Consider the following 15682-nt stretch of genomic DNA (forward strand, 5'->3'; position numbering starts at 1 on the left):
TTTTTAGCCCAAATTGAAGGCAACGTAATGTACAACACTTTTCTCTTCATGAGCTTCGCGATTCGGGGCTTGGATCGTGGTCAAAATTTGGTTTCTCTCTCTCTCCTCTCTCTCTCTCCATCTCTGAAAATCTGGATGTTTTGGTCTGAAAAATGAAGGAGAAAGCTGAAAATTTCACTTAAATAGCATGGGTATTGGGCCTGACCCGACTTGGAATCGGGTTGGCCGAATCCACTTTGTTCGCTCGACCTTTTCGCCTTTAAACGTCTATATCTCCTTATCCCGATGTCGCCCGTGAATCCACGACCTATGGTTGGAAAGCTATTTCAATTATCTACAACTTTATTCTGGGAGTTTTCCCAAATTCAAAACGCATAATACCGCTTTGGCCCTCGGTCGATCACCCGAAGACGTTTTCTTAAATCGTCCCTTTGGAGTACTTTACACTCATTTTTAGCTTATGGGTCCTTCTTGGGACTCGCTCAACTTCACGTACTACTCATATATCTCTTCATATGTCCTTTATAAAATCCCAACATGTGGGTCCCACCTTAACACCGGCCACTTTGGCCTTTTCATGAAATTTTTATTTCAACTTCTAGCCCCTAATTTCCCTTAATATTCCATACCAATAAAATTCATAAACAACTTATACATTACACCAAATCGAAAAATAGCCTTGTCCTTAACTTGTCGCAACTAACTTAAAATATTCCAACGTACAAAATACGGGATATAACAAAAATCCCTTTGTCAAAATTTTGCTCTATTTTCCGAACTTCGTCCGAATGCTTGGCCTTTTGAATATGTTGCTACCAAAGGCCCCCGCTTTTTCTTCATATACGTTATGTAAAACCCCTTTAGGAAACTTGCCTTGCTTGATGAGTTCCTCGGCTTTCTCGATCATTGTATCAACAAACTTTGCCAGTTTTACACGAAAAAATCGGCCACACTCTTGAACTTCTTTCTCAAGGCTATGAAAATCTTCTAGTTTGTTTTTGACATTGCTTAACCATGTTTGAACTTCTGTTTTCCTTTTCTTTGTTGAATGAAATTCAGCATCTTTTATTGTAGTCACTCTATCAACTTTTTCGCTACCGAGCACTTTTCATCTTTCCCTTTAGATTCGATATCATCTCTTTGAGTCCTCTCTAAGCTTCCCATAATCTTTCTTTAGCTAGGTTTGCTAGCATGTCAGCTATGGTAGGTCACTAGACGTAACAAAGCAAACAATGAAATAGATATCTAATGAACTATTTTACAAGACCACCAATGCTACGTAGTGGTAAAAACAGGGGAAAAGAGGAAAATATACCCTTAAACTTTGCGATTTACAGCAGATTTACCCCTCGTTTAAAACAATGATGCATATATACCCTTGTTATTACACTAATGTTACATATTTACCTTTTTCGTTAACAGACTCCTATTTTTCGAATTAAAAATTATTTACCTTTTTTAAAAAATTAAAAATTACCACGTGGCTATTTAAAAATCAGTCACCCACCCCGACCCGACCCAGACCTGACCCGACATAAGAAAAAAGCCACTCCGTCGTTTTATTCAGACACAAAATCAAACTCACACGAAATTAACCCTGACTTCTTTTTTGCGTTTGGCGTTTGATTGACGTTTGATTTTGTGAGTTTCGTACCTTGATTATCCATTGTTTCATTTACCTATCTACAGGGGTGGTTTTTTGGTGAAGCCTCTAAAGCCTAGGCTTTAGGCCTCTCAATTTTGGGGGGCTCATTTGTCATCAATATAGTTTATTTTTGAAAAATTATAAAGTATTCAAAGTATTTTTTGTCATTAAAAGGAAATAGTTAATTAATTGATAGAAAATAAGGCCCCTAAATCAGTAAGTAATGTACAATATATAAATACTCAATCTCTAGTATATTGACAAAAAAGAAGGCCCCTGATTAGTTTCTCTGCAACACTCAATCTACTTTTAACCTTTCTCTAAACTTTAATATACTTCTAAGCTTTTATGTTCTTCTTTGTTTCTCCAAGAGAGTCTTTGACTTATATTGCTATGAAAGACACAGTGTACGAATTTTCTATTTTTGTTTTTTCTCGGGCACCAAATATTGCAAGTGGTATATTGAAGCACCAAATAAGTATTCTCAAATCAAGTTATCAACTTCTTGAATCAGGTTCTATTATTTAAACTTTTTAGTATTTTTTTTCATCCACAACTTGCTTGTTTTGATATCTTACTATGTAATACATAATGTCTCTTTAATTATTTATTAGAATATAAAATATGTCAACTAGAAAATTTTGAGTCCAGTTGTTCAAAACTCAAGAAAGAAGAATTGAATCTTTGATACAATCTCAAAAAGGAGCTCTTGAGGAAGTAAGTTAGATATCTGGCATATATCCTTAAAAAAATAGACTTCAAATGAAAAATAATAATGGATCCTTTTTTCTATTCTCGTTTTTTGTGATAAAAAAAAAAAAAAAAAAGTTAAGGCCCCTCATTGAGGTTTAGCTTTAGGCCCCCAACAATTTTGAGCCGCCCCTACCTATCTAAACTATCACTCCCTTTGTATTAAAACACACCTTGATGGTGAGTTGGCCTCCACGCGCTTGTTGTCATTGATTTCAAATAGGGAAAATGACATAGGGTACCTACTTAAGACTCTTTATTAAAAAATATATAGATAATTTTTCTTATTTACAATACATAAGAATGTTTTACGAAACATGACGGATTTTCAAGTATTTTTCGTTTTTTTGTTATTTTTTTTAGAAAATAATTTTTTTTAAAATTTAAAAACAAATTAAAATTATTTTTTAAAAAAAATATTTTAAATTTTTTTAAAAAAAAATAATTTTTGTATTTTTTAAAAATTATTATTTTTTTTTTTTTTTTTTTTTTTTTTTGCCCAAAGGCTTAAAAAATTACCTCAAACTTTTGTGTATGAAATGTGTATGTGGGAGCGAAATTTTTAAAACAATTTTCATATACAAAATTGTATCGAAAAATTTAAGCCTTGAATATTGTATAAAAGTAATTGCAATGTTGTTGTAGTTGAATTAATTTTCCAGAAACCTAATATGAACTTTATATGCGAAAAATGTAAATGAAATTCTAAGTCTTAAGTGAGATATACACATTTGATACTATTCCCATACATAAAATTTTGAGCGTAATGTTTAAGCTTTGATCGAGATATACACATTTCATACGTGTTTCATAAAATTTGAGCTAACTTTTTAAGCTTTGAGCAAGATATGTGCATTTCATACACAAAAAATTGAGCAATTATTTAAAGTCTTGACTGTTGTATTAAAGTTGTATATAATGTTATTGTAGTTATTTTAATTTTACAGAAATCTAACATGAACTTTATACACGAAAATGTGAGCGAAATTTTAAGCCTTGAGCGAGATACAAATTCCATATTGTTTTCATACACACAATTTTGAGCGGATTTTTTAAGCCTTGAATGAGATATACACATTTCATACGTTTTTCATACAGTTTTCATACACTAAAATTTGAGCGAACTTTTTAAGTCTTGCGCGAGATATACACATTTCATACAACTTTCATATATAAATTTTTTAGCGAAATTTTTTTTAAAGAAAAATTAATTTAAAAAAAAAATACTTTTAAAAAAAATTATAAAATTATAAAATAAAAAAATAAAAAATCTAAAAAAGCATGTTTTGTATATGGTTTGTAATGTTATGTTTGTAAATAGAAAACTATCGTCACGTTTCATAAATATTTGTTCTTAATATATATATATGTACTTTACCCTTTCAAATATTTAATTAGTCATAATTTTATTTAAATTAGATCCTTTCTTTCTTCTATCCCATCTCCTATTTCTTCTATCTCATCTCTTGATTTCTACTATCCTTTAATTTTTGGGTGTTTTGATTGTTGTTTTCATACTTTCCTAATTAGGATCATATCAATTTTGGTCAAGAATTATTTTAGGAGGGATCATAGAAGTGAAGAGATGAATGGCTTGGGATTGCAAAACATGTTTAATACTGATGGACTTGACACCAGAAGACAAACATATTCCCTTGCCAGCTGCTTGCTTGCGGTGCTTGCTTGCGAGTTGATATTTAAGAGACCATCTGTGCAGAACTTATTGTGACGCATGGAGTGATTACCAATTGACGCCTATGCAAAGGATTTGTTAATGAGAAGCAGCGTTGATAAGCTCTTGCATCATTTTTGAGTGACTCGACTGGATCATTTTTAACGCATACAAATATCATGTATAAAAGATTAGACATAGTATTCCAATAATAGAGATTGTGCAAAACAGAATAACATTAAGCCAACTAAATACGACATATCTTTTCAAAGTATGTCACTGTAAGTAATAATAAAGATCAATAATCTCAATATATGTGATATAAAAGGATAAAAAACAGTAATAAAAGCAATAAAACTTTAGCAGAGAAGTCTTTTCTTACATGCTATAAACAGTAAAGAACGCAGGCCAACTAGATCCATTTCTTTGATGAGCTCTTCAATCAATTCCCTGCAAATGTGATCTTGTAAGACAAGTCCTATTCTCCCTGCCTCTCTATGTTGCCCCCATGCAATGTCATTGCACACTTCCTCTACACTTTGAATCATGGCTTTGCTGCACCATAGTGGCGAAGTTGTAACCACTGACTTCATGTGAAATGGTTCATTATTTGTTAATTTATGAAAAATATCAACTGGTTCATACGCTCCTAGCCTCTTGATTCTTTGTGTTGGCTTCCTTTGTTGTGTAATATGCCCTTCAAAAATAAGGAAAAACAAAATTATATTTAATCTATTATATTATTGCCCATTTAGTTTTTCTATAGATGTGTAATATGATCCACCCAAAAGATGATACTATGCGTAATATTTTTAATCTATTATATATGTGTATGTGTATGTATAACAAATAAATATTAAATTATTTATTTGTTATATATACAGTTACAAATTATGGAGGTTTTGACTTCTATGGTATACATTAATGTACCAGAAAATATTGCTCAACTAATTAGCAGCCGAAATTTTGCAAGTGTGTAAAATTGGTTGTTGCATAAAAATGAGCGGAAAAAATAAGATATGTAAATGCAATAACTAACAAAAGGGTATCGAAAATTGCTGCCCTCCTCAGTGATGGATTAAATGCTTTTGATGTGAAAGATTTTCAATGAAACAACGTTCTTCTATGCAAAATGTTAACCGTTAATTATGTTGAGGGTACAATATTGTTTCAGAAAAAACTCCAATTGTTTCAGAACAGACATGTCCTTTAGAATTAGCTGTTAAGATGATGATGATGATGATGATGATGTAATCATGATGATGATGATGATGATGATGATAATAATAATGATGATGATGATGATGATAATAATAATAATAAAATCATTTTTTTCCGCAACAATACTGATTAAACACCCCACGCCCCACCCCCACCCAAACCCCTTCTATATGTAATATTAAACTTATGGTAAATAATGTATCAACCTTGTACAAAAGTGGATGATAGCATATAATAGGTGTTTATATACATACTTTCACACTTGTAAAATTTAACCATAAAATACCAGTATAGGAGACCTATGGGTTCCTCCTTAGTGGAATCGTATCTACAGCAACCATGACTCGTGTTACCGATCATCGAGAATCCTCAGAGCATAATTTATGTAAATCCTAATCATCATACTATTGGTGGAAATATTTTCCTTTAAATTATTTGGCATCATTTCAAATAGGATAAATAGGTCATGTGGCCGCATACTATGAAAGCACTTTCCTATGCATCTGTTAGGAATATATAGCCTCTCATGATTGTCATGTGAATCATCAAGTATATCATAAGAAGTATGCTCAATGTCCTAGATCATTTGAATCGCATTGATACATCTTACATTGATCTCATGTATCATAGTTTTTTTGTGTTCACAAGTATGAATCATAAGTCATAATTGATACCAGCAAACACAAACTAAATGAGATTCCGTGAATGATCTTTCTCTTTCCATGAGTCTCTCTTCATGCTTCGTCAAACTGAAGCTCTCATGGTCATTTGCTAGCATGTTAAGATAGAGAGCATCAAATCAAATTTCGAGCCACTGAGAGGAGTCATGAGTACCACTCAATCAGGTCTCACACAATAATAAGTTGAGATAAAACCTATGTTAACCCTTTTGATCGATATCTACACACATGATATGAAGCACGTGTTACATCATTTTCTCATTTTCCCATGGAGTGTATGTCTTTATCACATAAGATAATGTTGTACAAATGATATTCAGATAGCATATGCATCTAAATTGAGTTCCTTGATCTACTCAATGAACATCATATCACATTTGGCCCCTTGAAATAGACTAGGTGAAACTTATTTCCAGCATTAAATTAATGTAATAACCTTTTGTCATTATTTGTGTGATGCTAAAGATCTTTAATCCACTTTCTCTCAAATTAATCTTATGATAATTTTCTTAAGATCTCAAGACATAAAAAGTTTTACTTAGTAGTTCATCTTGTTTTCGAGTATTCGAATACTATCTGGCTTACAAGGCATTGTTCTTCTTGATTGGAGTTTTAGTCGGGGTCGCAATTTCGCAAGTTTGGATCATTTTAAAGCACAATTTTTTAAAACATTTTGAAATCATTATTTGGAGAATGCTTGCATCTTCACCCATATCTTCCATCTTTAACTGAAACGTTAACGAGTTACCTCGTTTAAATGCTCTAATCATTTATTTTGTGAAACAAAAAAATTGGTAAGAAGTCCCTAGTGCTTTAACTTAAATGACGCCTCAATTGTTGAATCTTTAACTTGCATCATTATGAGTCCTAACTTTTTGCTCCCATTCCGATATGAGATTTGCCAAAGCCAACCTCCAAAGTGAACTCCATTTTGAGTTGAACTACCAATGGTATGTGCGCTGTTACATTCTTTGTTACAACTTTGACCCAATTGTTAATGTACCGTTCATTCTTGCCTAACCTTTGGGGCTACATGATTTTGTCCCTTGGACTTTAGCCCAAAGCACACCTCAATTAAATTTTAAACTTGCCCTTCTGTGGCCCTCAATATTCTCATCCCATTCTAATATAGGATTTTTAAGGTGTCAAATGCATCGATTTTCTAAAAGCTTGCAAGCTTAAAAAATATGTCAGCCCTTCACTTTGGCCCACCCTCATCAGCCGACTCATGGTTAGTGGTAACATATCCCCCCCCCCCCCCGCCCCACCCTTAGGGACTCGGCGCTTTGCAGAAATGAGCTTACCATCGTACTATGGGAGTCCGATACCAGCTCCAGTACCATATTTGTCACAATCTAAATATATGGCAAATATTATCATTTTGCTGACATACCTCATAGATTTGTCCTCTAAATTTCGCCATTCCGATGTGTTTTATCTTATATATCACTTCATTTTTTCTCTTCTTTTTTGATATGAAATTTGCCTAAGATTTCATATGCACATCTTCTACCGAGGCTTGTCCACCAAAAATCCTCTCAATCCTTCACCTTGACCCTCCCCCCATCAAGTCCGCCACATACATCCACTTGGAATTCAGTGCCTTCTTTAAGGTTTTCCCAACTATCTTAATATGAAGGTTTGACTCTGATACCATATGTCACTGTCTACATTTATGGCATGTATGGTCCATTTTGTCTTAATGGATCTCATGGATTTGTTCCTTGGGCTCGTTGATGGCGTAACTTAATTAAAAAACAAATCTGTGAAACTTGTAGAGACAAAATGAATAATACATAGCATGGCCTTGGATCAGCACAAGTTCGGTATTAGAGTCTGGCTCTCGCAGTATAATGGTGGGATAAACCTCAGGGATGACGTTAAATCACATCACTTTTGGATTGTATGACAGTGTAACCCAAGAGATATACCTGAGGTTAGTTTTAAAATAGACAATATAATGCTTTTACAAAATTACCAAACTAAACACAAATTGAAGTGTTAATGCGATTCCTTTTTCTTTTTTTTTTTAAATAAAAAATCAACTATGTCGAAGGAACTACTTGAACAAGTATTTCTCCAAAGATTATACTACTCTTAACCGCCCTTAATTTGTTTGCCCCGCCCATGCGTTTAATGCACCAACAAATATGATACAAAATTTATCAAATAGCAGTGCTCAAAGAGTAGTTATTATACCTCTAATCCCATCTTATCATAACATGAAAAAAAGAATGAAGTATATTAACAAAACAAAAAGAAGTGCACATTGCTAGTGGAGAGTGGACCAATAAGTTTTCCGACAGCGGTACCGTTTATCACACATTTGCTTTTACTTTTATGTTTATTGGGAGAATGTCTTTTTCAAATTTTCACTTTTTCATCATTTTCTGACTGAATCATGACTAATTATTGTTATTATGCGGAGGCAACAATTGAAGTTTTCAGCAAAATATTACATGGCCTAACAACGGCCCCTCACAGATCTAGAGACCGTTGCCAAAAGATACAATTAGAATTCTCTTTTTTCAGAAGATAATTAACAAAGATAATATTTAATGATGAAATGGTCCATGCTTGTCCTGATATGATTGTTCATTCCATTACTTTAGCACTCTAAGCTACAGCAACGTTAAACATGATAGCAATTTGTCTCCGTTTCAAGGGAATGTACATATGAAAATTCCCTATCCCAAGATACGATCCTTACTTTCTAAATCCCATCGTTTCTTATTTCCTCACTCAGGGTTCGATATTCACTATAGAATCTGTTAATTTGAATTCGCATCAAAATCTCATTTTTAAAGAGTTCCTTGTTAAAGGTGATTTTATTACCAATTCTTGTATGCGAAACCTTTAATAATTATTGATAAAAAAAAAATAAAAAAAAAAAAAAAAAAAATCACCCACCTCAAAAAGTTTCTATGTTATTCATTTAATGATCCCCCAGAGTAAGTATTATTATTAATCGATCAGGGGATTATCTGCTTTTACATATAATAAATTTATGCCTTATTCGTAATTTTCTTAAATGTCATGCATGAAAAATCGTTGTTCAATAAAAAGGAAGACGATCAACTTTTCCATTCTCCTCTTCTTCTTTTTTTGGGTATGAAACATTTCACTTTAGGACACTAAACGTAATTTAACAAAGGAAATTTGATCATTATTTTTACGTATTACAAGAATATATTTTGAACTTGATTGATGATCTAATTTAATTATATCAGATGTAATCGAGTTCAATGTATACTTTACATATTTTTAAAATATATTTCATGAACTAAAATCAATCCTGAGGGTTTACTGGAAACAGCCTAGATATCTACCTCCCAAGAGGTAAGGTCCGCATACATTCTACCCTTTCCAGACCTCACCGCACCCAACTGTATGGGATTTCACTAGGTATGTTGTTGTTGTTATTGTTGTTGAAGAATTAGCAATCGAGATAATTGAAATGGAGATATGCCCCAAAATAAAAGAGTCAAATTATTGTGGAGAAAGTAAAAATAGAAAAGCAAAGCAAGAATTAGAAAACGGACCATTATCTTTAGCTTTGGCGAAGTTGCACAAAGGTGATCTCCTCATTGCAATAACCCTTTCTTCTGAGTATATAATCTTCCTGATCGACTCTAAATCATCATTACACTTCTCCAAGGCTTGTAAAATCTTCCTTCTCTTCAGCTCTGTGGACTCATTCCCCCTATTAGCTCTACCAACAAGCAGTTGTGGAGTCAGGATTTTTAGTAAGGGGTTAAAAAAATATAAAGCAGTACAATAAACATGTGAAAAAGTCAAAGGGGTTTAACATCTACTATATATTCATAAAAATAATTTTAACCTTATATATGCAGTGTAACTTTCCTCCAGCCCTATGAGCGCTGGCTCTTTTTTAACTTTTTCCAGCGAGTTATTTGCCGTTTGTTTCGCCGTTCGTTGGTTGTCTGGTTGGATTATGGGGCTTCTAATTGCTACCTTTAGGTGATCTTTTTGATGTTCCACTATTACTTTGGGTGGTGAAGAAGCTCTTCTTGGTGATGAACCGTATTGCTTTCTTCCAGAGCTGAGGCGTTTGGTTTTGTTTTGGTATTTGGAGATAAGCTGAATAATGCCTGACATGCAACCACTAGACTTAATAACATGGTCACTTTTCCCTGATGCCACTAAAGAATCTTGTCTCTTTAGCATTGTTGACTTCTTGTTTTTTTTTTTCTATGTGTGTGTGAGAGATCTTTTTTTTTTTTTTTCCAACGATATAGAAAGGATGAAAGGAAATCTGCAAGGCGTCAAGAAAAAGAGAGAGACAGAACTACGGGTAGTCAAAGAAGTGGCTTAGGCTCTCTTCCGGTCACTAGCCAGTTCCATGTTATGGAATAGAGATGGTACATATAGTGAGTTTTATTGGAAATTTTTTTACTTTGGGTGAGACGTGTGAGGGTCACCCTTTGTTTAACAAGTGAAATGTGTAGGTCCCGCTAGTAATTTTGTTTTCACACCTTTTATTCTTCTTTCACCCTTTCTAATTTATTTATGTAATGTAATTTATTATTCCTGTCCCACATTTCTTTTTCTTTCATAAAATTTCTCAGAGAAGGGCTAATTAAGCTTCTCTCTTTTTGAATAAACTAACTACAGAGATAATTTAAACATCACAAAAGTTTAAATTGACCTTTGTTTTTCGTGATAATCTTAGCATTATAAAAAGTTAATGTCTTAAAAAATCCTATACCCTCCTCTTCCCCCCCCCCCCCACATTGTAAATGATCTGATTGTTGGGTTTAAGTACGAATGAAAAATGGAATGAATTAGAAATGGAGGGAAATGAATGAATAAAATTCTTTTTGTACAGGAACTTTGTCCCTCATTGATTTGAAAAAAAAAAAAAAATGAGGAAAAGTTTTGTGTTTATATATAGAAGCACTATTTCTAGCTCTTCAAGGGTTGAGAAGAAGACAAGCCTCGCGCTATCGTCGTCCCTCCCTTGGCTCTACCTCAGCTTAACGATCTGATTGATTGACAATTTTTTTGTACCAATTAAATCTCTTTAATTTTAATTTCGTGGAATTTTAAGTTGAACCATAAAACTTAAAAGCCTGAATCTGCCTCTGAACGGGACATGGCAGGAGAGTACTTAAATGGGGCAGGACAGGCGAGGCAGGGCAAAACACATTTTCAAAAAATTCTAAATAGGGCGAGACAGGTGGTAGGGCAAAGCTTTTCTATTTTCTTTTTTTTCCTGAAACTCCTTGGTGAAGAGTTGAATGGTAAATTGCTAGTAAAGCAGGCTTAAAAGTTCAACTTAAATGACGTTTTAAACTTCTCAAGAATATGTAATATCTCTATATATTAAGTTCATTTGTTAATATATGCAGATGGTTTATACGTTCCTATCAATTATCATCACGCTTGCTTGGACAGATTATTTGATAAACTGTATGAGTCCGCAACTTAAGTAGTATAAAAAATAAAAAGTTGAACCAAACTAAAAAATGACATTAGTAGTATTCACGCACGAAATTCGTGCGTGAAAGGACCAAACTGCAAAAATGAGCCTTTCACGCACGAATTTCGTGCGTGAATAGCAACTGGTTTTAGGGTTTCTTGTGGAGCATAGATACAGCTTGCAGTCAATGCCAATTTTACTTACTTGACAGTCTTACCACCACGTGTGATGATTGGAGCTCTCCATCATTAATCACAAAACTTTAATTATTATTTTTTTGGCAGAGAGTGTTTCTACAAAAATAAATTAAATTATGTAGCTTTAATTCAAATTAATTCGGGCACAAGTAGGTACGGATATCGAAAACTTCATACACTTTTTATTTTTTGTACTACTTAAGTCGCGGACTCAGAGTGTACCCATCAAACCCATCGAACACGTACCTGTTTACAATTCGTAAATTATCTAGTTTTTTTTTTTTTTTTTCCAGTCGATATCCGTACCTACTTCAGGCCCGAATTAATTTGAATTAAAGCTACATAATTTAATTTATTTTTGTAGAGAACACTCTCTGCCAAAAAAATAATAATTAAAGTTTTGTGATTAATGATGGAGAGCTCCAATCATCACACGTGGTGGTAAGACTGTCAAGTAAGTAAAATTGGCATTGACTGCAAGCTGTATCTATGCTCCACAAGAAGCCCTAAAACCAGTTGCTATTCACGCACGAAATTCGTGCGTGAAAGGCTCAAACTGTAATTTTGCAGTTTGGTCCTTTCACGCACGAATTTCGTGCGTGAATACTACTAATGTCATTTTTTATTTTTATTTTTGCACTAGTTTGGTTCAACTTTTTATTTTTTGTACTACTTAAGTCGCGGACTCTAAACTGTATGGGTGAAAATCGTGCCTAACACGTGCACCAACATGTAGTCAACACGTGTCAGTTAAATACAATGGCGTAGAAAGATCTGATGGTAATGCCGAACGCAGCATTTACGAAGAGGTAGCTGATACCGATGACATGGTCAACGAAGAGAACATCAACGGGAACAACATACGAGACCCTTTTGATTACGCATTAAATAGAGTTAATGCAGTAACGGCGAAACGGTTTCTGACAGCCAGAATCAAGGAATTAAATGAGCAATTAATGATTGTTGTTACATACACACAATGGGAAAGGCACCAGATAGGAATAGATACCTATAAATAGTACTTTCACTTGTATACGAAGGCATCGAATATTGACTGACAAACAGATTATTATCAATTACTTTCTGCTTATTATTATTGTTCTGATTCTCTTATCATCAAGCTCTTGCTCATTCTTGGCAAGGGAGAAATCCATTATTACTATTCATCACAATTGGCATAAGTTTACTTTTTCCCTTTATTTATTTATTCTTTATCAACTTTTAATAACTTGCTTGTGTTAATTCAACCATTTTTATCAAATTACTACCAACTGTGGTTAACCTTATTTAACTTTTTAACTATTTGGGCAAAGTACGATTTTTGACTCAAACATAAACAATGAGGAAAAGCAGAAATTCGAAGAAATTTTTTGCACTTATATTTGTAATCCTTTAATTTCTACAATAGTTAATTCTTTTATTTTCTACTCGAAATTGTATTATATTATGTGTACATGCTCTTTCAAAAGGAAACCTTTTTCTTTGCATTTCTAATATTTTCATTATTCAATTATCAAAAAGTTAGTTTGGGACATATTTCTTGCTAAATAATACAGTTTGTCTTAAAAAATTCTACATGGGAAAGGGAAAGGAAGATGAAAAATTGAAAACCAAATCCAGAAAGAACTTATTTCGACATTTGAAGATTGAAGGCTTAAATGTAAACATACCTTTGACCATCGTGGAGTGTCCTTAATATTGAAAAACTTTAAAAAAAATATCTTCAAAATAACAATTAACAAGTACTGAAAAATTACTATAAGCAAGTCGTCCTGCAGCAAAGCATGACTAAAAATGGACATAACTCCAACAAAAAAAGCTATGTCAAAACTCATAAATTCATCTAAAATATCATTAAATGGTGTATAAGTGCAAAGTTTACTCTAATTAAGTCCTTGGTGAAGAGTTGAATGGTAAATTATAATGACAACTTCTAAGGGAACAAGAGAGACTTTTAAGTGAAATGTTTATAATTCTTCCATTATTTCACCCAACTTCCTGGAAAAGTTGAAAATTTTAGTACAAATTTGAAAGAAACTAAAGTGACACATATCAAGTAGCCTAAAATCATTGTAACGAAATTAAACCAACAGCATACCCAATGCAATCCCACAAATTGAGGTCTGGAAAGGGTAAAGTGTGTGTTGGGCTTGCTCCTATCTTGGGAGATAGAGAGGTTGTTTCCGGTTGCGACGAAATTAAACCAAGAATAATATATTGAGGAGAAACCATAAAGATTCAGCACATAATGTCCTTCAATAATGAGGAAAAGTGCAGCAATGTAGAAAACAATAGCAAATCAAGAAAATAAATACCATGACGCAAAGTGAAAAATAAAGAGAAGAAACATGAAAATTAACATAAACGGGGCAGGGCAGGAAAATTTTATGAAAAATGCTAAACGAGGTGGGTCAAAATTTTAATAGGTCAAGGTTAGCCCTGCCCCGCCCCGCCCCGTCTTAACTCGCCTTATTGCCACCTCTATTCTCTGTCCACTTTGTTGGTCACTAGGCTTCACCCTTGGGTGTGTAAAAGGAGACAATTCAATGTATATGAACCAATCACTATCCAGAAGACATTAGAAGGAGTTTAAGTTTTGTAAACTGTTGGTGTATATAATTTCTTACACCATCAGGTAATTTTAAAGGTAATTATTCACAGTACTTTTAATTAATAAAGTATTACCTTTTCTAAATAATTTAATTTAGAAAAGAAAAAAAGGTTTAAGGCAAGTTGAATCTATTGTAACTGAAATTATTTCCAAGTTGTACTTGTAATTAGAATTATTTCTTTTTCCAACTTTATTATTTTTCTTCATAGTTCTGTTCAAACTCTATCGTCAAAATTGATTAAATCACTGAATTAGATTTCGGTTCTTTAGTTCATGAAAAACATAATTAGGTTCCAAAGACTTTATTTATATAATTCAAAAGCTCTACAGGTACCGATTATGCAGATCGAATATATACACTAGAGAAATAAAGGAACCTTAAATTACATTGTTAAATCATGTGAGGAGTTATATATAAGACGTCCAATTTTGAAAAACATGGGATTAGGATGTATTGATTTACTTCTCTATTGATTTTTTGGTGAGTAATATGTTAAAAAAATCTTCCAAGCTCATGCTTCCTCTGTCTTTCTTTTTCGAGATCTTCAATAAAAATATACATGACATTCGAGCTTGGCCTTTGTTTGATTATCTTGAACCAAAAAAATCAAAAAGCATCTGACCACGTAATTATATGCCCGTAAGCAGCCACGTTACAGCATTATTTTGTATGACATGCATTTTTTCACTGAAAGAATTGGATAAGTTTTCGAAAATTGACAAAATAATAATACGTCGTGTCATAGCCAATGAAGAAGACATTAAACTTGAAATTGAAAAACAACCATCTTCAAACACCTACTCTTTTTCAACGAGCTAAGAGATTATGTTTGTGAATGGTCCAACAATAGGTACAAAAAGAAGTTAAATTGAGTATCATGCCTCCAATATTTGAGGAATAAACAAATCTTGAATATTTACAAGTTGTAAAAACTAGAAATTAAATGCTACCAAACATTTTGGAACTTCCTGTAGGAATAGAGAATCGTATATAAATTGAAAAAGACAAAGTAGTAGTGTGATTGAGTTCTACATGCAAGCCTAATGCAAGTTATCTCTCTCTTTTCCCCTCTTGTCGGGTGCATACATCTTCATACATTTAACTAGGTGTGGACCTCGCAAAGTATAAATTAATTTACAAATAAATATAACTAGCTTTAATTAATCTTCAGAATAGTGAATTACTCAATAGAATAAACATAAGACTATTATAAAGAGAATTAACGCTTCTCGAATATATCAGTAATGATCGAGCCCGTTTTAACTAGTCAATAGTGAAAAGTATCTTCTAATATTGCAACCTAAAGATTCTGAACTTTCTTTGCTATATATCAAGCATAATCGTTAAAGCATTGATATAAAAATATTAGTTAGTTATGTTATTAAGAAATGAAATTTTAAATCTTAACATACTTAAAACTGAATGTGCTATGGTTGACGTATATTGTTACTTCAATGTTCAT

General features: G+C 32.9%; 1 protein-coding gene across 2 annotated transcripts; it reads right to left on the reverse strand.

Moving 5' to 3' along the window:
* Positions 1-4262: 4262 nt before the first annotated feature.
* Positions 4263-10420, reverse strand: LOC132050119 (uncharacterized). Of its 2 annotated transcripts, none has more exons than XM_059441181.1 (3): positions 9810-10420; positions 9511-9671; positions 4263-4764 (listed from the first exon to the last, which is right to left on the reverse strand). In XM_059441181.1, the coding sequence occupies exons 1-3, from the start codon at positions 10154-10156 to the stop codon at positions 4427-4429; spliced, it is 846 nt and encodes a 281-aa protein (XP_059297164.1). In that variant the 5' UTR covers positions 10157-10420; the 3' UTR covers positions 4263-4426. The 2 variants fall into 2 exon arrangements, with proteins under 2 accessions (XP_059297164.1, XP_059297163.1); XM_059441180.1 differs by having other exon boundaries at positions 4266-4764; positions 9511-9680; positions 9810-10412.
* Positions 10421-15682: the final 5262 nt, after the last annotated feature.

The sequence above is a fragment of the Lycium ferocissimum genome, chromosome 3 (assembly GCF_029784015.1).
Source record: "Lycium ferocissimum isolate CSIRO_LF1 chromosome 3, AGI_CSIRO_Lferr_CH_V1, whole genome shotgun sequence".
Classification (NCBI taxonomy): domain Eukaryota; kingdom Viridiplantae; phylum Streptophyta; class Magnoliopsida; order Solanales; family Solanaceae; genus Lycium; species Lycium ferocissimum.